Raw genomic sequence first — 26,004 nt, 5'->3', positions numbered from 1 at the left:
GCAGACATACAGAGAGAAGCAGACACAGAGAGATCTTCTGTGTGCTAATTCATTCCCCGAGTGGCTGCAGTCTCCAGAGCCCAGCCAATCCAACCCGAAGCCAGGAGCCAGGAGCTTCTTCCGGGTCTCCCACACGGGTGCAGGGTCCCGAGGCTTTAAGTATTCCTCGACTGGTCTCCGAGGCCACAGACAGGGAGCTGGATGGGAAGTGGAGCAACCAGGACACAAAGTGGGGCCCATATGGGATGTTGGTGCACACAGGGCAAGAATTTAGCCACTAGACTATCATGCTGGACCCCACTGACTAATTTCTTAAAATCCACTACTACTACCGACAAAAAAGTAGCTGCTGAATGGCATAACAAAATCATACATTTCCACTAATCTACAGTTATATACTGTTGTATGAGATATGATATATATTTCCAAGCAGCTTCTATTTGCTCATGTATGTATGAAAATTAAGCCAATGATGAAGAGATGTGCTATTAGAAAAAAAAAGTTCTTTCCAAAGCTTTATTTCCCTATAACATTTTAAATAGCCCCACAACCTTGTTAATCGTCATCTTTTTTGCAATTAGAATAGCAATTATTCAGTTGTATTCTACTAATTATACTTCTACTTAGACAATTTAAATCAACATGTATTTTCGAGAGCAATTTTTTCCTTTTATACTTTTTAAGTCCTAAATACTTTACAAAAGTCTTTGTTTCCAATTTAAAGGAATATCGAAATATCCAAAAGCAAAGTGACAATTTGGAGAGGGCAAGAAAGTAAATGATGGCTTTACATTAAACCTCAATTTAGCACAGAGCACAAAGCAAGTGTGTAATAGACCTGTGGCGGGAAAAGTGAGGGCAGGCAGCTGATTTCTGCCTCCAGCGGCTCTCGTACCCTGGGGCAGATGAAAAGGTGGCTCACCTTCCTCTAGTCAGACACAGGAGTTTGTGAGAATAAGTAACTCTTAGCACCTCGAGTCATGATATGGATCTATCCTCTTCTTTATCTGATTTTTTTTTAAGAATTTTTTTTGAAGGACACAATTACAAAGAGAGAAAGAGATCACATGCCAGAGAGAGAATTTTTCCATCTACCAATCCACTCCCCAGATGGCCACAACAGCCAGGCTGGGTCAGGTTGCAGCCAGGAGCTTCTGGGTCTCCCATGGAGTGCAGGGGCCCAAGTGCTTGGGCTATCTTCCATTGCAGTGTCTGATGCATTCGCTTAGAGATCTGAAGTGAGTGACCAGGACGTAAGGGCTGGCACCTTGCTGCGTCACAACACTGGCCCCTGAGCCACCCTTTTCACACAGGCTAGCCTCCTGCCAACCAACTGCCCTTCGTCCTAACATGGAGCATGAAGCTGGCATGCAGAGACAAGATACACCAAGAAAAAGGGTTTTTTCCCACCCCCTCAATCCTTCAACCTCATCTGCAGTCTCACTTTGTAACTTTTAATTCATTCTCACTTTCCTCCCACTAGTTTCTCGAAAAGGTTCTCTTTTCTCAGAGTCTGTTCCTAGTCAGATGTAAGAGGCAAGTGAACTAGAATGATGTTTAGAATGATGTTTAGCACACAGAAAGTGCTAGACAAGTACAACTTGTTGCTACTGCTTTAAGTTATTGGTTGATCACAGCACTTTGGGAATGAGACAGTCTAACCTGTAAGAATATTAACAAAAAATAACTAAAAAGCAAAAGTGGGGTTCCACAAACTATTCTAGTTTCACACTGGCAATAACGATGATACCAAGTATCCACCCATCACAAGACCCCAAGCTCGACTGTTGAACTAGTCAGCTTTTGTTACCAAGTAAAATATCTAAGACAAGCCGCGGATAAACGAAAACGTTTGTTTCGCTCACAGTTCTAGAGGTCCAAGTCCAGTATCAGGTTGTTCCATTGCTTTGGGCTTCTAATGAGGAAAATGGATGGCAATGGCAAAGTCAAGTCTGCCAGGATGCAGAAAGACTGAGGTCTCAGATGCCCTGGAACATGCCCAGCACCCAGGCCCCGCCATCTCCCCATAGCATTCCCCCAGGCCCCAGCCCTTTGAAACACAGCATCTGCCTCTCAGACCTTTTGTTTTGGCTACTCCTTTGAAAGAAACTTCCCTGGATCTGCACATGCCAGGTTCCTTCTCGTCACTCAGACCTCAGACAGCATGTGTCTGTCACTCCCCATCTAAATGTCTTCCCAATCATCTTACCAATCTGATAGTGCTTTCTAATTCACCTATTTGTTTGCCAGCCTGTCTCTCCCATAAATCTAGCTCATGTAAAAGAACCTGACTTGTGGCATTCATTGCTACTGCTCCAAAGTTACTGAATTAGTCAATGAATACGTAAAGGACTCCACATAGATACTATCCCCATTTTATGTGTATAGCAGCTGAGAATCACAGATACTACTAACCAAATGACATAATGGGAATTACTCTCGTGCGTAGCATTAGAATCAAATCCTTTGGGATGGGTGCTTGGCTTACCAGTTAAGCTGCTGTTTGGAACACCCAGTTTGGGCCATAGCTCAGCTCCAACCACTGCAGCAAATGTGAGATAAACCAGAGTTCTCCCCATCTCTGTTTATCTATCGAGAACCCCACCCAGGTCACACACACACAGGTTGGCAGGGGCACAAGTACCCAGGTCATCACTGCTGCCTCCCAGGGCCAGCACTGCCTTACAGCTGAAGCCCAGAGTGAGGAGCAGGTACTGAACTCAGACCTCCATATGTGGTGAAGCATCTCAGTCTAGGCAAGACCCATCCAGAACAGACTGCTAACAACACCTGCATCACCCTACCAATTTGCTACCCACTTAAGCCTCGTGCATATTGTATTTAGTATTTAGCCTATGATTCCCCGTATGTTGGTGACTTTTATATATATTTCCTTAATCAAGTAAGGTAACCTGGAAACACTCTGAAGGAAGAACATTCCATACATCGTATCTGCAGATACTAGGAAAAAATACTGAACTCCCTGGATTAACCCGACTCTTCCATTACTGGAATGATTTGTGCCGGGTCATTAATTCCAATGTCACAGAATATTAGAGATAAAAACACATGAATAATACTATTAACTTTTGGTAATGGAGAAACTAAGGCTTAGAAATATAATCTGACTCCTACAAGGACATGTTTTTGTTAATTATCGAGAATCAGTTTGATCTGAAGTGTTTATTTTATGCACAAAACATCCACTTCTTGTACTAAATCCAAAACACAAGATAATCATTACACATGAGTAGGTGATTCCTTTTCAAATGCAAAATTTGGTATATTTCTCAAGACACATGTCCAAGTAAATATAGCTTTTTCAATATTAGTTGAAAATTCTCCCTCCTAAGCAGCCACACATTGTTCAGAAAACCTGTCATAACAGTGAGATGCCCTCACAGGAACTGTTTCAATTATTTAAACTTCATTACACTGCATGTGCTTTATACCTCAACAGATGTCAATCAGCATTGAACTACGTCATGCTAGCCTCAAGGGATGGAGTTCCAAGAGTCTGCAACTTAGACAACACTGTTTAAGATGTTCAAGATGAATGTCATATAAGCATGTCTTCCTTTATAATTTGGTTCTTTTTTATAACTGCCTGAAATTTGCTCTTTAGGGTTAGTTTATCATATATTCCCAAAATAAGCAAGAACCCAGAAATCACCTCCTCTATGTTTTCAGTGCTACTGACTCAGCTGAGCCCTTGAGAACCGAATGCTGTTTTACAGTAACTTCATCTAAACACCCAAATCTGCCAGTTTTTCAATTATTCTCTTTCTCAGAGATTATGTATGAAATAAAATATCACTGAGTTCACTAATATAACACTAACATTTTCCAAGCTCCTATCTCCATATGCTCACTCTCAATCTCAATAACTATCATATTGCTATCACCAAATTTCACTACATCCAGGCAACAGCACAAAAGTATTTTTATGAAGAAAAGCAAAACATGTTTAATAAAACAGAACAGATTTCTAAAAGTTGAACAAGTAGTATTTTATTAACAATACCTCAGTTTTAAAAATAAAAAAAAATTCCCTAGCCTTAAAAGAATAACATACCTCACTTATGGGATAAGTAAAATTTCATTGTTAACTATCAATTATGTTGCTCTTTCTCCCATGACACCCAAACAGACTCTGTAACACACTCTTCAGATAGTAATATGCCACTTTTTAAAAGAAATCTTTTCAGGGCAGCCTGTGGTACCAGCACTCAATACAAGTGCTACTTTATGTCCCACCCATTTCGCTTCCAATTCAGCAACCTGCCAACGTGCCTGGGGAAGCACTGGAGGAAGATGGTCCAAACCCTTGGGCCTCTGCACCCACATGGCAGACCAAGAAAAACCTCCTGGCTTGGAACTGGCTCGCCTCTGGCCGTTGAGGCCATTTGCAGAGGGCTGTGCAACAGCAGGTGCAAGATTTCTCCCCTTTCTTCTCCCTGTTAACACTGCCTTTCAATTAAATAAATAAATCTTTTAAAAAGAATTTCTTGTTAAAAAAAAAAACATTTTCAGTATATACTTATTGAAAGGCAAAGCAAGAGAGAGAGAGAGAGAGATCTTCCATCCCCTGTTTTACTCTCTGAAAGTGTGAAATAGCCAATTCTGGGCCAGAACAAGCAGACCACCACAGTTCTATGCGGTCATCCACAGCCTGGCTAGAGCCCAAGCACCAGGCCTGCCTTTTGTTAGGAAGCTGGATCAGAAGCAGAGCAGATAAAATCCAAACTAGCATTACGATAAGAAATGCTGCTGTCACAAGAACTGGCTTAGCCCCTTACACACAACGCCAGCCCCAAGCTTACTGTCTTTGCTTAGTAAATCTCAACGAAATTAATGGACAAAAGTCTTTAACAGGCAACTAATATTTCACTTGAAGCCTGCTTGCTAGGGTTTTCTAAAATTTCACAAAAGAAAGATGAGAAGAACGCTAAGATTTAGAGAAAGAAGGGCAGGTCACTGTGCTTGCATTTTCCTTTGCTTAAGAAATGCCATATCTTGAAGTATCATTTGTAGGGCAGGTTTGGAACAGGCAAATTCTTTTAACTTTTCTTTACTGTGGAAGAATTTTATTTCATTTTCAAAGACAAAAGAAAGCTAGGCCCACAATTTTTTTCTTTTAGAATCTGGAATATGTTACTCCATTCTCTTCTTGCCTGTAGAGTTTCCTGTGAGAGGTCTCCTGTGAGTTTAATTGGCATTCCTTTATATGTCAACTGATTTTTTTCACGTACACATTTAAGGATCTTTTCCTTATATTCAATTGAAAAGAACTTGACAGAGAAGAGGAATAGCACCAAACAAAGACAAAGGCAAATGGAAAGAACATCCCAGTAAAATGACAACAGAAGACTAAACCAATGAACAACCCATTCCTAAAATGACAGGACCAAAGTACCACCCATATATATTAACCCGGAACATAAATGGCTTAAGATCAATCAAACGTCATAGATTAACAGACTGGATTAAAAACAAAACCCATCTATTTATTGTCTAGAAGAGATACATTTCACCACCAAAAATCAGCAGAAACTATATCGCATGGGATTTTATGTTTTCTGTTAGTTTCATCTCTTCAAAACACTTTCTTTTGATTAAATCATTCAATGACTCCTAGATCATACAGTAGCATCACTTTCCTCAAGAAGGTTCTTGATTTTCATTTCTTCAGCTACACGTTAGTCATTTAGTAGCATGTTCTTTAACTTCTTGGTGTTGTTAATTTCTTTTTTCTCCCTGATGTTGATTTAGTTCTGTGGCTTTTCATTGAAGGGGATGTATAGTAGCTGTGTAATGGAGACTGTCATATCTAGTCACATGTCATTTAACTTCATGGCATTGTAAATTTCTATTTTTCTTTCTATTGTTGATTTTATATTATGACTTTTCATTTAAGGGGATGTACAATAGCTGTGAAACGGAGACTAACATTCAGATGTGAGGATACAATGCAGTATGCATTTCTGCTTCCAGACAAAGATGGACTTATAATGAAACTGTTCACTATATCTTGACAAAAGGATTCTGGACTCTCTGCCATTGTCCATGCCTGCAATGATGGACATATGACTGTGTAGGAAGAACTATACTTTAGTAATGATACAGAGGAACTAGGCGGGGGCGGGGGGAATTGGGGCTGGGATAAGGGAAATGATAATAATAATAAAATGTAAAAAAAAAATTTAAAAAAGAAATGCCATATCACTTTCTAAATGCACGGCAAACAGCAGATACATATACATAGGATACTGTCCTCTCTACTTTGTAAGTTCAAATCTTTAAGTGGCAGTATCTTCAGAAGCAATCCTATTCACACCTAAGAACTACACAAGTTTCTGGTGGAGTCCTAATGTAATTGACCAATTTTCACTTCAGAAATTAAAGGAAATGCTTCCTGTATTGTTTTATTCCCTTTGCCGTAGGATCGTAAAACCTGCAGTCTCTATTCCAGAACATATCATCCTGGCATGTGAAAAAAACATCACCAGCATACAGCTCACCTTCCTTCCCCTCACCTCCCCCTGAAGCAGACTATGGAACCTCAGTCCACCTTCTCAAATACATCTAGAAACTGCCTTTCGAGAGGTACCCTCCCAGAAGGAAGAAACATCCTTATTCTTGAAGATACCAAGACACTAACTTGACTCTGAACAGACCCTGCTAAGCTGACCTTAATTTATTACCACTAATACTCCCTTTTGTTCAACCATACTTATACCATCAAACTAAGATACAAAGGTACAAATGACACAGAAAATCAAATTAAAAGTTTACTTTGATGCAAAAGGAGACTGAAACCGATGCATAGTTTGAACAGTGTGTACTGGTGGTGGGCGGGGGAGGGTGCAGCTTTTTAGTGCAGCCCATTAAACAGCTGCCTGTGAGGCTGGAATCCTGGCTCACAGTGACCATCCTGGCCTCGGCTCCTCTACTTGAGCCCAACTACTGCCATCGTCAGCCCATGGAATCCCCAGCCCCCTGGCCCGGCCTGGCCCACCCCAGCTGCAACAGCCACTGGGGAGTGAACCAGCAAGAGGAATAGGGTTGTGCTTCTCTCTCTCTCCCATTTGCTTCAGTCACCCTGCCTTTCAAAGAACAATTATATAATCGTACGTATTTTTCACAAGCTTTTTGAAGATTCTCCCTATACATGCATGATAAGATTTTGAATCAAAGTAAGTTATCTTCTAGTCCCATTTTCAAGTACTTTCATGCAGTTTTCCCTATTTCTTTAGTTATTTAATTTGTGAAGGAGACTGTGTCACACAAAACTTACATTAAATAAGCCTCTATGATTTTCTTGTGTTAATTTGTCTTTTTAAATTTTTTTAAATTTTAGATTATGTTTATACGATCAGGGTGGGAAGGATCAAGGGTTAGGGGAAAGTGCTTGTGATTATTGTTTCCAAATTTTCCATTTTTTCTTCCTGTTTTGCAGGAAGGGAGATAAGGAGAGAAGCCATACCTAGTCTCCCAACCACCCCAGTACCTGGGGATGGGGAATGGCCACCTGATACCAACCCTCGGTCCTGATGTGGCACACACTCCAGGGGTTCTGCCCAGATGGATGCAATACTTTTGAAATGTTATCTATCTTACCTATTCAAGGGTGAGAGAACCCTTTCAATATCAACTGGCTGATACAGTCAACCTTAGAGCCTCCATTCACCCAGATGTTCGCTGTCATCATTTGGCTGGGGTAGTTGTCCAATTTGTTCTGCCCTCCTTGCTTTGGCATGGTACTAGATGTCCTCTGTAGGCTCCAATGGGCTGCCACAGCCTCTGAGTGGATCTGGGCCAGCTGTCCACTGCTTTGTCTTTTCCATTAAAGTGGGCCCAAGGACCCAGGTCAGACAACCTGGGCCCCACAGAAACCCCAGAGCTCATGGACCTGGCACCCATCGCACAAGTGGGCCAAGGACCCAGGCCAGGTGCCCGGGCCCTGCCGAACGCCCTGCCCCAGGCACCCATCTTGCGGGTGCGTCAAGGACATTGACCAGGTGACCCAGGCCAAGCCTTGTCCCCTACCCCCAGGGCTCATGCACCCTAATCTGTATTTTTTAAAATAGGGTTCCCACCCATGAACCTAGCAGTGGTAAAGAAAATAAATCCTGTCTCCCCTACAATCTACTGAAGTCAATACAAGAGTCCCTCAAAAAAGTTCACAGAAAATTCATATTAAGCAAAAAACATGCATGGATTTTGAAAAAATATTTTGTATCAAATTAAACACTTGAACTCCATTTTTATGTACTTGTTAAAGCATATTTACATGGCACAAATTTAAATATAAGTGATACCATCTAAACATTCCTGGTGTATCATAATTATTTTGATTAATCATCACCAGCAGAATGTGGAATTATTTTCGTAATTTTAAGAAATATAAAACAGAAAAAAAGTAAAACAGTTGCATTTCATCAACTCCCTATCATACAATTCTGCTTCTAAGTACCTTGAGGGAGAAGTACACAGGACATTTATTCCCGCTAACAGGATCAAGAAAAAACAAGAGCTCATTCAATCATGTTCATGCCATCTGTTATAGCAGCAACAGTTGGCCATCACAGAGTTATGAGTATTGCAATATAAACTCCATCTGCAGTATTTTAAGACTGTCATCAGGGCTGGTGTTGTGGCACAGTGGGTAAATCTACCACCTGAGCCACCGGCACCCCAAGGGGTTTTAGTTCCTGTCCCAGCTGTTCCACTCTGAGCCAGCACTCTGCTCACACCCTGGGAAAGCAGCAGAAGATGGCCCACGGAGCTCAGCCACACGCATGGGAGGCCTAGACGAAGCTGCCGGCTTCTGCCTTCAGCATGGCCCAACTTGCTGTTAAGGCCATCTGGGCAGTGAATTAGTGGAAGAAAGACAGCTGTCTCTCCCACTCTCTCTTTTACTGTGAACTTCAAAATATAAATAAATCAATCTTTAAAATTTAAAAAGACACTGTCATCAAAAATCACTTTTGGTGAGCATGGCAAACAAACAAAACTGAGAAACATAACTTCAGCTGTTTTCCAAGCCATTTAAAAACTTAAAAAAATTGGTATCAAAGGTGGAGAGAAATTAGCTGTTTTAACTATCTGCTGTGTCATTCCTATAAATATTGGCAAGAAAAGACTTTTAGTGCTTCATTGTATGTTTTGTAGCGGGTGCCAATCCAGTAGTAGCACTACCTTAAAAACTTGATTCCAAATTCAGGAAAAGTACAAAGGAAGATATAGTTTGCCCAGAATTACAAGTAAAATGTGTTCTGTGTTTCACTTTCGCTCCTGTAACTCTACCTTTCAAATAAATATCAAAAAAAAGAAAAAAAAAAGAGGGAAGAGAGTTGTGGCACAGTGGTTTAAGCCTCCACCCTGATGCCAGCATCCCACATGAGCACCAATTCAAGCCCTGGTTCTTACATTTCTTTTTTTTTTTTTTAAAGATTTATTTATTTTATTGGAAAGGCAGATGTACAGAGAGGAGGAGAGACAGAGAGCAAGACCTCTCGTCCAATGATTCACTCCCCAAGTGGCCGCAGCGGCCGGTGCTGTGCTGATCCAAAGCCAAGAGCCAGGAACTTCTTTCCGGGTCTCCCACGCAGGTGCAGTATCCCAAGGCTTTGGGTCGTCCTCCACTGCTTTCCCAGGCCACAGGCAGGGAGCTGGATGGGAAGTGGAGCTGCAGGGATTAGAACCGGCGCCCATATGGGATCCTGGCGCGTTCAAGGCAAGGACCTTAACCATTACACTATTGCGCCAGGCCTGGTTCTTATATTTCTAATCCAGCTCCCTACTAATGCACCTGGCTCAGGTGCTTGAGTTACCCACACTGGAGACTCAGATGGAGTTCCTGACTACCCCTGGCTTCTCCTAACCTAGCCCCAGCCACTTTGGCCGTTTGGGGAATCAATCAGTGAATGGAGGATCTTTTCTGTTCCTCCCTGTCTGTAACTCTTCCTTTCAACCAAATAAGTCAATCTCATTAAAACAAAATAAAAATAAAAAAACAAAATTCTAAAGCTCTGGATTTGCACCCAGCATCTTTTGTCCTTGACAGAGTAGGGGGCTTTATGGCAGAGGTGAGCAGCATTCTGTCTTCCAGGCAGTCCTAGAGCAGTCTCAGTTCTGCCCCACTTCTCTGAACGTGTCCAAGTGTTAGAAGGCACAATCAGCATGTCTTAGTAAGCAATGGATTTCTAATTAAACACCCTGCAGTGAATGACGTCAGGCATTCCACCCCCCAGAAGCTGCCTCCTCTCCTGCCTTTCCTGGCCTCAGGTTCTTGTGATTTTACCCTTAGATCTGTGCTTATCTTTCTACAAATATTTGGTCCAGTGTTCTTCCTATGACCGTTTCGTAAACACCTACATTGCCCACGGCATCTCTTCAGCCTTCACCACTCATCCAACACTTGCTGTCTGCGGGATTTTCACCTGCCATCATCCTCCACTCTCAAGCACTGAATTGTTTCCAAAGATGTATTTATGTTTTTGAAAGGCAAAAGGATGGAGAAACAGAGACAGAAAGATACAGAGAGCTTCCACTCACGAATGGCAGCAGTGGCCAGCGATCAGCCATGCCAAAGCCAACCTCTCAACTGTGAACATTTAAAAGTCCTTATTTCCTTAAAACTATATACTTGAAGTATATAAAATCTGCTCCTTTTACATAAATAAATGAATAAAAAGAGTTGTACTTAACAGGAAGTAAAATCCTTATTTCTAAGGACACATACATTCAAATGCTTAGTAAACATCTCCACTTGGCAGATCACAGAGACGTAAATTGTATGGATTCAAAATTTTACTGCCTTTCATCACCTCTTTTCTCCCTGAACTTGAGCTCAATCAAGAATGGATTTCTAATTAATCACCCTGACCACCTAGACCACCTAGTAATCACAAAGACCACCTATTAAACTGGAGATAATCCTATTCTCTTTGTGGTCCCTCAAACTCACATGAAATCAAACATCAAGGCTAATTTTTATTTCACCAAAACGTTTCAGATAGATCTTTCCAAACAATTTCATTGCCACTACCTTTCTTTGGGCCATGATCATTTCCTAGGCTAGGCACAAACAGCCCTTTTCTTTCATAATTATTGCTTCCAGTCTCAACATTACTTTGCCTGCCAGCACGGTGATCAAATTCAATTAAATGTCTAGTGTGCTTCATAACTTAAAAAGCCTACAGTGCTTCCTCTCCACTTAAAGATAGTCTCCAAATTCCTCGACACAGTAATGACCTAAGCACTGATGTTCCGCAATATCTGATTTCCTTCCAATCCTGAAGATATCATGTTCAGACTTAGAAATTTACCCAACTATTATCTGATTGAAAAACTCTGCTTTGTTACATTTCTAATACCGGATCTTTCAAAAATTAATCATTCATTTACTGATATAATCATTTATGTTCAGCTGAAGATACAAAAGGCTTTGCCCAGAATGAATACAGACTAGATTGAAGACAAATAAGCAGCAGGCAATTAAAGCTAGTAACAACAGCTAACATTCACTGAGCATTGCCCATGTGAACAACACTACTGTAGAGGCCTTACATGAATTATTTGTATTCACCAGGACCAGCCTATAAGATGGTATGATTATAATATTCATTTCAGAGATGAGACATACCTTACCTAAAGTTATATAAGAAACTTACAGCTAGTTATGCTTAGATACAAAATTGAAGGAATTCCATGTAAACTCAAAGTAATCAATGTATTAAATCTTGTATACAACTTTGATTATTGCACACACTATCTAGCATTGCAGCCATTTTAGCACTGTACTCTTCATTCCTTTAGGAGACAGAACATAAATAGCACTTTCAATTTTTTAACCCAAAACCTAAAATTATGCCTACCGCATTGTAGTCACCCAGTAAATGTTTAAAAAATTATACTAAGCAGTGAAAATTATCACTAAAATGAGTACTGGCATGTCAGCAAAACTATCAAAATAAGGACTAAAGGCCTTTGGCCTTGCCTTTTTGACACAGGGACATTTCATATCAAGCAGGAATGCCCTCCTGGTGACTTTACCTTGACTGCTAATAAAACCTAGCCTGAGGAAACAGGCTTCCTAACCTCCTTAGCAATAAGGACAGCAGACTGCTGAAAATTACTAAGGTCTATTTCCTGCAAATAGTATCATTTTAATCAACAATAAAGTTTTAGAATAGTAGAATAAGAATCTAATAATAAGACAACAGGCATTCATTGGTATTAGTTTTGGAGAAGAAATCTTTTTGGCAAGTAGTTCCCAGGGAAGCTCACATAAGCACACTGTGCCTCCTACATAAGCGTCGCACATCACTGACTTCCAGCCGCTAAGAGCTTGTTTTCATAGAGGAGTAAGCCTAGATTCTCTAGTAATGTTTGCAATGGTACAAGTCATTAGATATTTTTTTCTGTAAAAGTTTCATGCAATGTTTAACTAGTTAAAATAGTGATGTCCACAAAAACAGGGCAAGTAAAGAAAATTAAAGTGAAATATAACAAAAAGAGCCAGTATTCATAAGGAAAAGATTTCTAACAAAATTGCCATTTTAACGTGTGATTAGTTCAGTTTCCTGTTTACAAAGATAAAGCTCAGAGTCAAACTGCTTAGGTTCAATCCCAGGTGTACCCGCTAGTGACCGTCCTGTGCGTGAGCTGGAGTGAGAGTTCCTGTACCCCGACAGACACATACACGACGCACGCTGGTGACTGTGCTGTGCGTGAGCTGGAGTGAGAGTTCCTGTACCCCGACAGACACATACACAACGCACGCTGGCACGCAGCAGGCTTCTATAAGCAGTGACTACTGCTATTACTGCTCCTAATCACACACAGAAGTCCTTGTTGATGGAACACACGGAAGTCACAGAAAACCATCACAGAACTGACAAGCTCTACTCAGCTGCAGAATATACCTCCATGCACGTGCTCATTAAGAGGTGGTGCCATAATCAACAAAGCTAATAACCTACAACTTCAAAAACAAGAAAGAATACATAAATTACCACCATCAGTATGAAAACATGCCACAGAGAGGGTGTAGTGGCAAAGTGGATTAACTCACCTATTGAACACCTGCATTCTATACTGAAGTGCCTGAGTTCCGGCTGAGTTCTGCTTTCGATCCAGTTCCCTGTGAATGCTCCTAATTTATTTTTATTTGAAAGGTAGATTTATGGGGAGAAAAACAGAGATCCTCTATCAGCGGATTCCATCAGCCGGTGTCACAGTCCAAATGGAGGCAAATGCCAGAACTAAGCTGATCCAAAGCGAGGAGCCAAGAGCTTCCTCACATGGGGGCGAGGGCCCAAGGTCATCCTTTGCTGCTTTCACAAGCACGTTAGCAGACAGATCAGAAGTGAAGCCACCGGACATGAAGGACTGCCCATATGGGATGCCAGTGGTAGCAGGTAGAGGATTGGCCTGTTGGGACTTTATCAAAGTTGTCAAGAACTAATTCCAGTTATCAAATTACTAAACAACTGAAAGGGAAGGAATCTTTCCAACCTCCTCCAATGAGGCTAGCATTACCTAACTGCCAAAGCCAGAAAAAGATCTGAAAAAGAAAGAGAACTACAAACCATTGTCACTGATGAACACAGATGCAAAAACCATGCGCCAGGTACTAGATGTGTGAGTCCAATGACACGTCAAGGAGTGTTCACCTGGACCACGTGGGGCTTAGCCCTCACACGCACGCACGGCGCAACACACACAAATCAATAAACGTGCTACATCATATTAACAAGCTGAGAATAAAAGCCAGATGACTATCTCAACAGATGCAGAGATCAGAAAATAAAAAATAAAACTTGAGCAAATGGGGTACAGAAACAACATTCCTCGACACAATCAATGTAATATACAAAAAATACACATTGAGTGGGGAAAAGCTGGAGGCATTTCCATCAAGAATCAGACCCAAACACAGGTCCCCTCTTTCACTGCTGCTCCTCAATGCAGTCCTGCGATCCCACAGCCATTAGGCAAGAAAAGCAATCCAAAGAAGTCAGGCTAGCCCTGTTTGCAGATGGCATGAATCTGCCTACAGGAGAACCAAAAGATTCTACTAACGGGCTACGGAAAGCTGCAGGAAGTAAACTCAACATTAAAAACCAACAATCTTAGCATACAAAACAAATCTGTACATTTTCATCACTTAAAATTTTCTTTGTGCTGGAACTGGCATTTAAAAGTCTGGTGTTTAAGCTGCCGGTTGGGAGGCCTACATACCTTGTCGGAGTGACTGGGTTTAACTGCCGATCCTAGTAATGACATTGTTGAGTCTTTGCACAGCTCACATGTTTAACTATATATGTACTTGTTTTGTATTTGCATGAAGGCTGATTTCATCAGAAAATAATACGGTATCTGTCCTTTTGCATTGACTTATTAAACTTAGCATAATGGTCTCTAGTTTGGACCATTCTGAGGCAAAGGATAGCATTTCATTCTTCTTAATGGAGTAGTAGTATCCCCTGTAGTAAATGTACCAGCCTCTTTATCCACAGCTTTCAATAGTCATCTAGGTTGTTTTCATGTCTTCCCTACTGCAGATTGTGCTGCTGTAAATACGGGATTACAAGCCACATTTTTATGTGCAGATTTCACTTCCTTTGGATATCTTCCCAGGAGTAGACTAGCGGGGTGATGTGGTACATCAATTTTCAGCTATCTTCGCACTCTCCATACTGACTTCTATTGTGGCTGTATCTGCCTGCACTCCTACCACAGTGAAGGAGGGTACCTTTCTCCCCACATGCCAGTGTTGCTAGCAGATTTCCAAATGTAGGCCAATCTCACTGGAGTTTGGTGAAACCTCAATGTGGTTTTCACCTGTTTTTCCCTGAGAGCTAGAGAACCTGAACATTTTTTCGTATGTCTATTAGCAAGTTGAATTTATGACGTGGTTGTTTGTTTTGTTGCCATTGAGTTTCTGAAGCTCTTTGTAAATCCTAGAGGTTATTTCCCTATCTATTGTGTAATGTGCAAGGATTTTCTCCCATTCTGTTGATGAATTCTTCACTTTGTTGACTGTTCCCTTTGCTGTACAAGTTTCTTATCCTGATGTAGTCCCATATATTTACTTTGGCTTTGACTGCCTGTGCTTTGGTTACTTTTCTAAAAAGTCTTTGTCAACGCCAACATCACGCAGTCCTTCCTATGTTTTCCTCTACTGTTTTGAGGGTTTCTGGGTATAGATTAAGGCCCTTGAACCATTAAGAGCTGATTTTTGTGTAAGGTAACAGGGATTTTGCTTTCCCACTTCTACGGGCTACTATTTAATTATCCCAATAGCATTTGTTGAAGAGACCAACCTTTTCCCCTGGGTTATTTTCAATGCTCGGGTCAGATTTGTTCATGCAGTGTATCACATTTATTGATTTCTGTATGTTAATCCATTCCTGAATGCCAGGGACAAATGCCACCTGCTCCGGATGAATGATCTGTCTGATGGGTTGTTGGATTCTCCTGGTTAGTGCTTTGTTGATTTTTGTATCTATGCTCATCAGAGATGTCTGTAGTTCTGTCTGTTTGCCCTTATCTGACTTAGGCATTAAGGTGATGTTAGCTTCGCAGAGGACTGCCTCCCTTCCTATTGTTTGGAACACCTTGTGGAGGATTGGGGGTAAATTCTTGAAATGCTTGGTAGAATTCAGCAGTGACACCTCCAATCCTGGGATTTTGATTTTGTTGTCGCTGTTGTTGTTGGCAGGAATTTAAGTACCAACTTAATCACTGTCCTGGTTATAGGTCTATTTAGATTATTAATTTCCTCATGATTCAGTTTAGGTAAATTCTAGGCTCCAGAAATCTATCCATTTCTTCTCGGTTTTTTGATTTGTTGATATCTAGCTGCTTGTAATAGTTCCTGATTATTCTATGTATATCTGAGGTATCCATTGATCTATTTCCTTTTTCGCCTCTGCTTCTATTGCTTCTCTGTCCTTTTTGTGACTAACTGGGCTGGTTTCAGTCTCAGGTTCCTGCGCTACTTCTGCCGCAGCCTCTGTATCCAGGGCACCCTGTCACCCACCCACTGTGCGCCTCTGTACCCAGGGCACCCCATCACCGCTCTCCACCCACTGTGCGCCTCTGTACCTAGGGCACCCTGTCACCGCTCTCCACCCACTATGCGCCTCTGTAGCCAGGGCACCCCGTCACCACTCTCCACCCTCTGTGCGCCTCTGTACCCAGGGCACCCCATCACCGCTCTCCACCCTCTGTGCGCCTCTATACCCAGGGCACCCCGTCACCGCTCTCCACCCACTGTGCGCCTCTGTACCCAGGGCACCCCGTCACCGCTCTCCACCCACTGTGCACCTCTGTACCCAGGGCACCCTGTCACCGCTCTCCACCCTCTGTGCGCCTCTGTACCCAAGGCACCCTGTCACCGCTCTCCACCCACTGTGCCCCTCTGTAGCCAGGGCACCCCGTCACCGCTCTCCACCCTCTGTGCGCCTCTGTACCCAGGGCACCCTGTCACCGCTCTCCACCCACTGTGCACCTCTGTAGCCAGGGCACCCCGTCACCGCTCTCCACCCACTGTGCACCTCTGTACACAGGGCACCCCGTCACTGCTCTCCACCCATTGTGTGCCTCTGTAGCCAGGGCACCCTGTCACCGCTCTCCACCCTCTGTGCGCCTCTGCACCCAGGGCACCCTGTCACCGCTCTCCACCTGCTGTACTGCCACAGTGTGGCCGCACCATTGTCTGCTCAGCCTTTTTCCCACTCTGGGTCTATCAGAACCAGATTAGGGAGACACCAGTTGTGACTTTCAACTAGATCACAGGGCTATCAGTGGCACCCATTGCATGGATATTTTTTTCTTTCCTCTTTTTGCCAGAATCTGATGGCATTTAGTTCTAAAGGGCAACCTGGACCCGACTGCTGGTGGAACTCATATATCTCATTGGCTCATATAATTTCATTGACATATACTACCAAAAAACAGTCCACATACTAAAAAATGTTGTCAAACCATAACTGTAATAATTTCATAAAAAATAAAAAAGCATGACCATTTCAAAATAGTTCCTGTTTAAAAGGCTAATTGGTCCACAAATAGCTGTTTTGTTTCCTCTTCTTTAATGAAAAGACGTGGTTAAGTGGCTGCCATCTCTGGTCAGTACCGATCCCTAGTGTCACCACTTAACGCCTCACATACGAAGCCTCATGACTTGCAAACTTGGCAGAGTAGACGTTCTCAAGAACACAGCATGGGGGGGACTCCCAGCATTCGAACAGAGAATTTCACACTGATTTTATAAAACTGGTAGTATAAAAACTCAAATTACTTTTTACTGTTACCATATTCCTTCACTATCAAATAAAAATTTTTTATTTACCTTTCAATGCTAGCTAATTTAAACATAAGGATCCTGATTTTGTTCATTTAATCTTAAAATATTTTATTGCCTTGCTAGTAAGTTGAATAAGATGTTAGTATCATACAGACAACCTAAAATTACAGGCAGAAGTAACTAAGCAATTAAATATCCCTTAGAAATTTTTCCCTTAAAAGGTTATAAGCGTCTAATACATCTGTGTCCTGTTAGTTTGGTTTCAAATATTTATACATGAAAGGAAGAAAAGTTATTTTTTATACAGAATCAATATTTATATTAAATATGCTTATGATTCAGATAGACTTACAAATTTCTGGGGAAAAAGTAGGTAATTATACCAGCCTTAAAACAAACAAACAAACCTTACATCACCTAAACATGGATTTTACACACTACTGGCTGCCATCAAATATTGTTTTATTTTTGGAAAAATTATATACATATGACAGGAACTGAAACAATTACCTTAGCACAAAAAAAAAAAGGTAAAAAGGTACTGTAAGCGAATAAAAAAGTCCTACCTGTTTCAACCTCATGAAGAAAGTTTCCGTGAAAGTCTTCCTGCTGAAGTACCAGAATCGCTCGTTGGCGGGGTACACGCGGACTACGGTCTCCAGCAGGAAACGCACCGGCTCCAGCACCTCCGTGACCACCATGTCCACTGCCACGGTCATGTACACCCGCTTATCTGCAGCAGAAAGCTCTGATTAAGAAAACAACCCTTCCTCACTCCTAAAACAACTGAGTTTTTTTTCACAATAGTATCTTCTAAACATCAATTGTGCAATGTTTTATAACCTAATTAAATAGGTAGCCAAGTACTCTAAGTATGTTTATCAGACACTAATGGCCCTATATTAATCAAATATCGAAATCTATCAATAGCTCTTTTTTTAAAAAAAATTATTGGAAAGTCAGATTTACAGAGAGGAGGAGAGACAGAGAAAGAAAGATCCTTTGTTGGTTGATTCACTTGCCACAATGGCCAGAGTTGAGCCAACTGAAGGCAGGAGCCAGGAGCCTCTGCTAGGTCTCCCATGTGGGTGCAGTGTCCCAAGGCTTTGGGCCGTCCTTGACTGCTTTCCCAGGCCACAGGCAGGGAGCTGGATGGGAAGTGGAGCTGCAGGACATAAACCTGCACCGATATGGGATCCCAGTGCATACAGAGCAAGGACTTTAGCCATTAGGCTACCAAGTCAGGCCCCCAACAGCTTTTTTTTTTAATTTCATTCCTCACATTAGACCCTGAATAGTTATGCAACATAAAAATGTCCTGCTATCTTTCACTTTAATCCTATCCCATTTTGCAGCTGCCTCCTCAGAATAGTAGGCAGCACATCTGATCTCATAATCCTATCCCATTTCCCAGAGAACCTAGGAAAAGCCACAGAGATGTCTATCTTTTCATCTTACGAAAATACACACTAGTAATTATTGGCTATGTGTGATGAACTACATGAGAAAGTGGTAAAATTAGAAAAAAAAAGTCCAGCATTCTCAATTTTAAATATGTACATGTAAAATACTATTATTAATACAAATGTTTCCATGTTGTATGTTTTAAGAGAACTCCCTGGAGATATACCAATACCCTTATTGTCCATAATGTGTATTTATTCTCAGGAAAATTTCTCTCTGACCTCTCCCCTCTGTAACTTTGGTTTTCAAGTAAATAAATCTTTAAAAAAAAATCAAAGCCATGCATGAAAGGACTCTTCAAAAAGTCTATGAAAGCTTTGTGCTATGGAAAAAACGACACATGCTGTGTTTGAGGAAGGAAGTTTTGAAGGCAATACAGCTACTGACAATACATTTCCGCTGAGCACATCTGCAGCATCCAGCAAACACGCGTGGTAGTAGTGGAATGAAGGCTGTCTGCTTAGGTTCCGTTGCTTCCATGATTCCTGAGCTTTTCTAAGGATGGGATCAGAGCTGACACCGTAGCATAAGGGCGACTGGAGTAAAAACAACCGTAGCTCAGCAGGTACAGGAAAAGCTCCACTTGCCCAAAGCAAGGTGTGCACTGTCCTTTGAAGAAGGTTGACCTTTAGCAAGGACCACCTTTAGCAAGCTCCTGTGCCCACTGAAGACTGACAGCCAGCATGAAGCTGAGCATTCAAGAACAGACCTTGCTTAAAACAGCCCAGACCGTCCAGGACTTCATCTATATCTTTCTATACTTACTAGTTACTACAAGTGTGTTTTAAAACATAAGTAAATACGGCCTGGCGGCATGGCCTAGCGGCTAAAGTCCTCGCCTTGAACACACCGGGATCCCAGATGGGCGCCGGTTCTAATCCCGGCAGCTCCACTTCCCATCCAGCTCCCTGCTTGTGGCCTGGGAAAGCAGTCGAGGACGGCCCAAGGCTTTGGGACCCTGCACCCGCATGGGAGACCCGCAAGAGGTTCCTGGTTCCCGGCTTTGGATCGGCGCACACTGGCCATTGCAGCTCACTTGGGGAGTGAATCATCGGACAGAAGATCTTCCTCTCTGTCTCTCCTCCTCTCTGTATATCTGACTTTGTGATAAAATAAATAAATCTTAAAAAAAAAAAAAACATAAGTAAACATGCAGACACTCCTGTCCCTATCAGAGTGCTAGGATTAAAGTACTGGCTCTGCTCCTGGCAATGCGCATCCTGGGAGGCCAGCTCATGTCCCCAGCAGTTGGGTCCCTACAGCATCCAGGGAGGCCATCTCATGTTCCAATAGTACGGTCCCTACAACACCCTGGGAGGCCAGCTCATGTCCCCAACAGTCGGGTCCCTACAACACCCTGAGAGGCCAGCTCATGTCCCCAGTAATGGGTCCTTACAGCATCCTGGGAGGCCTGCTCATGTCCCCAGTAGTCAGGTTCCTATGAGCTGAGTATCTGGATCCTTGCTTCAGCGTGGTTCAGCTCCAGCTCTTGGAGCCAGTCAGGAAGTGAACCAGTAAATGAGATAAATCTATCTCTGCCTTCAGATCACATTTTTAAATATTTCAATTTAAAAAAACCTTAAAGTTCTAACTTTTTCCAGACTCATTTTAAAATTAACTTTCCTTATACTAACAGAGGAGGCTTCCTTACACTGACTCTGGCTAAAGGTCAAGGCATGCCTGGTTGACTAAGGTGAATTTGTGTTTAAACTGGCACATCTTATATTCCTATGAAACTCCATTCTGTCTTTCTCAGTCCAAATGATGGTCTCCCATGGATCTTGCTTAACAATCCCAAACTTTCTTCCTTTATTTCATGCGAGGGTTCATCAGTCCCTGAGGTTCCTGTTCAGCTCTAACTAATCTTTTCTGGGAATCCTAATGCATATAAGTATTAATAAAAATTATGTGGCTTAAAAAATCTACGGATTAATTTCAAAATTGTTTGCACTACACTGAACTTATCCTTGATCAGCTACTCCCTGACTTATCTGAAGTTCCCTCTATGCAGAAAATCAGAATTTCATCTAGTGCTTTAGACAAAACAGTACAGTCATCAGCCACAATTCTAGTTGCCATTTAAATTCTTCCTGGTCACAAACTCCTTTTAATTTTAATGTAGAATCTTTTAGTCAAGTGATAGATATTTGGATAAGGCAAGGATAAAAAGTATATTGGGAAAAATGATAAATGTGGCTATTTAATATTTATCAGCTTCTATCCAATTGCAGACATGCTAAATAAACTGAAAATATAAATAAGACAAAAAAAGTTGGCCACAAATGAAAGCCTTAATATATGCTGTTAATATTCAAAAAGACAAGGACAGAACCAATCAATCAATGAAAAAAATGCAAATAATCTAGAATATAAAAACAGTTAAAATTATAAATAAAAACAGGAAAATTTCCAGACTTTCTTTGCTTTCACCATTATCTTCATGCTCCCCCAATAATCCCATCAAACAAAACTCTGTAGTGACACACGAAACACAAAGCCCAAATACTTCCTATGAACATGATTTAATAAAATTAATTTGCATGCCTTTCAGGAATAGACTTTTGATTAACGGAGTTTATTCCACATAAAGTATAAAAAAAAACTTCAAATTTTAAAATAAGATCTACATTCTAAATGAACATGACAATTAAAAAAATTATATTTTTTATAATGTAAAGTTCAAGGCAAATAAATAAGGGATCTTTTAAGAAAGTCACCTTTCGGGGTTTCCTCATTAAGTGCCAGAAATATTGGAGCGTTGGGGTTCCACATGCCGGTGATGACATACGCTCTCCCGTCACAACTTTTTCCCATGGATTCCTGCAACAATTTAAACAGCAGTCTCTGATAATATACACATTTGTAAAAATCACCTTTTTAAACTTTATTCTAAGCAATTCATTTTATTAAAATTTGGGTTTGTAGTCAAGTGGAGGCTTTATTTTCATTGCTTTTTTTTTTTTGCCTTATAAGAGTTTCCTTAAATATTAATTCCACAGCTTTCTTCAGAGTCCGTGTAGAGATATACATCTCTTAGATAAAAGGAGGCATACAAAAAAAAGGAGGGATACCCTTACGTGTTGAATTACAAATGAATACCCCTTCCTATTAAAATGTGCTTCCCTTTCATTAAACAACAAAATAATATTAAGCATTTCCCTTACAAAAGGCCCAGTTCTTTGGAATTTGTACTTTTGCTCTCTGAATCAAATGCTTACTGTTTACTATTCACTATTCTCTCACTTGCGAACTCCTTCTTGAAACAAAGTCAAGGCCCTGAGTACCAGGCAGCCCTCACTCCCAGCATCAGCACCACAAAAGGGGCAAAAGTATTCACATTTGGGTCTGAGGGCAAAACTAAAACTAATTAGGATACAAGGAAGGTGATCTCAGGTGATCATAAAGACATAGTTTTATAATAACTATGATTGTCCCCTTAATACAAAGCTATCCAGCACGAGTCAAACACTCCACAACAAAATACAATGAATATTAACACTGGAGATTTTCCATTTGCACAAACATTGGTTGTGCAGGTGAGCCAACTTCTCTTTCAGGAACATGAGTGCTGGACTTGCAAGTCAAAGACAATTCCACAGGGTGGAGAGAAACCAAAGGGGTTTCAGTTCCATAACCCTACAATCTGAATCAAGGTTTTAAGGACAACTCTTTGCCCTGATCCATCCTCAACTTTTTAAATCTAAAGGACCATGATTAATTAGGACCTAGGATCTCAAATGTGTTTAATGTTTCAATGCTTCCTAACTACCTCTCAGACGAGATCGGGCGCGTTCAGGGTGGTATGGCCGTAGACTAACTACCTCTCTATGGAATATCCAAGATTCCAAAATATTCTGGTCTACCTTAGGCTAAGCCATGTTTTTATTACTGCTGTATTATAGGGAGAGATGGAAGGGAGAAGGATAAACAGCCAATTGACTGTTCACGTCCACTGTACCTGCTACGGGAGTGCTTCCTCCCTGACTCCGCGGCTCACTGTACCATCAGAGAGAGCACTTCACCCAGTGCTACACTGCACACCTAAACAGTCTGTTTCTATAGCAAGACTACAAATTACCAGGTGGTGAAAGCCGTATTTCACATACAGTCCAACCTCAGCACTTGACACAACACTTGGCCCACAGACAAGCGCACAAAATCCTGACTAACGCATTCTGATGCTACAAGAAAACCAACACTGATGTTATCATAAAATCATCATTTAAGCTGACTTAATGAGCAATATTTAAATGACATTTGCCAACACAGCTGAGAGGATGAAACACGGAGAACTTAATATCACTACAGATAAACGTCTCCGCTCACCAAGAATACACACTTACTCTAGCACAAGTACTTCACACGCCGTGTTGAAATTACAAAGGGAATAGCTTAGTTAACTTCAACGTGAGAAGTGATTTCTGTAGAAAGATAAGAAGCATTGCTACTTTCACGCCAAATACATGCTTGTGAAAATAGATTAATCCTTAATAGCACTGCTCGGACAACACGTCCACAGGAGGGACACTCTGCTAAAGCTATGGAATCAAGAAGAAATTCAGAGAGACAACTGCTTTAAGGAAAACACCAGCATGCATGACAGCAGTCAAAGCAGTGACAGTGCAGCCGGATGGATGAGGACAGCACACTCATCACGGAGATGCTGCTCGTAACTGCGCACTGCTACTCTGGCTCCTTCCAGGAAGGCAAGCAGACGCACAGATGGACACTGACATCACACCAGGCTCTCACTGCCTTCCAACTTGCATGTGATGGCTTTGCTGCAGACTTTTATAAATCCCTTGCTCACAAGTAACTTGATGTTTGGGCTTAAAATGTTAACGATGACTATCACACAGCTAAAAGAAACTGACAACATGACAGAATGGTAAAGCAGAAAGTGCTTTGAAATAGAAAACAGTGTTCATTATTCAGCCTCTCATTACCATATCCAGCAAGTGCATGTCACTGCTCTTCACACTGCGACCTGGGCTCAACAGCATCCCAAAGCATCTGCGAACACGGAAGGGGAGACAAGATATCAAAGACACAGGGACATCCAGGGAGGGAAAAACATGATTGCTATAATCACCATATCAACTGAACTCTGTACTTATAAGCAGTTTTATACTTTTCTCTAGAAAAGCCAGAAACAAGAATTCATTCAGACACATAACAAAATTACACATATTTAATTTTCCAAAATTCACAGATTTTAATCTTGTTTGTAAAGGATTATCAGTGATCAGAAATTGCCATTAAAAGGTCACTGACTGCTGACTGAAAGAAGACATCATAAGATACAAGTTAACTTACATGTAAATAAAATACTTCATTTGCCTCAGAGTTGTTCCAATTATGCAGTTTAAAATCAATTAATCTGAGCCCGGGGCAGTAGCCTAGTAGTGGCTAAAGTCCTCACCTTGCTTGCACTGGGATCCCATATGGATACCGGTTCTAATCCCAGTAGCCTCATTTCCTATCCCAGCTCCCTGTTTGTGGCCTGGGAAAGCAGTGAAGGACGGCCCAAAGCCTTGGGACCCTGCACCCTCATTGGAGACCAAGAAGAGGCTCCTGACTCCTGCCTTTGGATCCCTGCAGCTCCAGCCATTGTCGCTGCTAGGAGAGTGAATCATCAGACGAAAATTCTTTCTGTCTCTCCTCTTATCTGTATACTGACTTTCCAATAAGAATAAAATAAATCTTTAAAAATAAAATGTCTTTAAAACATCAGTTGATCTGATTCAATCTGACAACCAGAGCATGTTATAAACGGGTAGAGAATCTAACTAGAATCATGAAATGTTGTTATTTCAGAGCAATGGCAGTTGCCCAGCCACCCTATCTGCCCCATGCTGTTCCCATGGTCTCCTCCTAAATGACTGATCCATTATAACGCGAGCTTACACTGCAGCAAACACCCTGACTGCCTGCTGAGTGCTTCAGTACGCCTTGCTAAAGACTCCTAGGTGGTGGCATTGCCCACTAATCCTCTATTTGTGGGGCCAGCATCCTAAATGGGGGAAAATTTGTGCCCTAGCTGCTCCACTTCCAATCCAGCACCCTGATTATATCCTAGGAAAACAGTGGAGGATGACCAAGTGCTTAGCCCCTGCACCCATGTGGGAGACTTAAACTGGCGACAGTGGCCACTGGAGGAGTGAACCAGCAGAAGAAAGAACTCCCTCTCTCCCCCTTCCTCTCTAAAACTTACCTTTCAACTAAAAACAAACAACTCTTAAAACAGAGTCCTTTTTGGCATCCAAAACTGATCACATACAGAAAAGATACCTTCAGCAAGCTCTGAGGACAAGTTTCCAAACATTTTTTTAACAGAAAAAAGCACAGCCCAAAGGAATACTGTAATAGTCATAATTTAACATGATTACTAGATTGCTATAATCACTCTATGACCGCCTATAATAAAGTCTCCACAAATTAAACAGCAATTAACCATACAATTCACTGTATTACTTCCTCTGATGATTTAAATTCTTCTAAAGCAAGAATAAGAAATTTAATTCTTTCCCAAATAAATTATTTGGTCATCTCAACAGAAAGGTCAGGTCAATGAGGACAGATTTGTCACAAATTTTTCTAGACACTTTGTTTCAGCTTGCAACTCTCATTACTTAAGAGACAATTTTCATACTGCGGGGCTTTTAACGTTCAAAACCACTTTATATACATTATAATCTAAACATTTTTTCAAAGTTTATAAAGAAAAAATATTTTTCCCTTCTCGCTCAGTTCTCTAAGAATCAGTGCTAATAGTTTCCGATACATCCTCTCCATGTTTAAAGTTTCATAGCAGTTTGTGTATGATACACTTTTACATCTCTGTAGCACAGCATTCCTGCTTTGAACTCTACCACCGAGGAGCTTTAGAGGGAGACGAAGGCTTTCCTAAATGGAAACATTTATCACATTACTTCTGTGACCTTTGATGTACTGCTCTCTTCCAGCCTTGTGAATAACAAGTCATGCCACCAAGCGGCGGCATGGCCTAGCCGCTAAAGTCCTCGCCTTGAACGCCCCGGGATCCCATATGGGCGCCGGTTCTAATCCCGGCAGCTCCACTTCCCATCCAGCTCCCTGCTTGTGGCCTGGGAAAGCAGTCGAGGACAGCCCAAAGCTTTGGGACCCTGCACCCGCGTGGGAGACCCGCAAGAGGTTCCTGGTTCCCAGCTTCAGATCAGCGCGCACTGGCCCGTTGC

The 26,004-nt window shown here is 41.5% G+C and overlaps 1 protein-coding gene across 2 annotated transcripts in view; it reads right to left on the bottom strand.

The window, feature by feature from the left end:
* The window catches only part of RABGAP1L (RAB GTPase activating protein 1 like), a 614,224-nt gene that overhangs the window by 494,674 nt on the left and 93,546 nt on the right, over positions 1-26,004 (bottom strand). For both annotated transcript variants that reach the window (XM_058660694.1, XM_058660695.1), the window contains exons 8-10: positions 23,734-23,800; positions 21,505-21,607; positions 17,890-18,056 (exon numbers count right to left, since the gene is read on the bottom strand). In XM_058660694.1, coding sequence (XP_058516677.1) covers positions 17,890-18,056; positions 21,505-21,607; positions 23,734-23,800 — 337 coding nt within the window. The remainder of the gene's footprint in view (positions 1-17,889; positions 18,057-21,504; positions 21,608-23,733; positions 23,801-26,004) is intronic.

Source organism: Ochotona princeps, chromosome 2 (genome assembly GCF_030435755.1).
Source record: "Ochotona princeps isolate mOchPri1 chromosome 2, mOchPri1.hap1, whole genome shotgun sequence".
NCBI lineage: Eukaryota > Metazoa > Chordata > Mammalia > Lagomorpha > Ochotonidae > Ochotona > Ochotona princeps.
The sequence above is the reverse complement of the archived record's forward strand: the minus strand, read 5'-3'. Positions and strand labels throughout refer to the sequence as shown.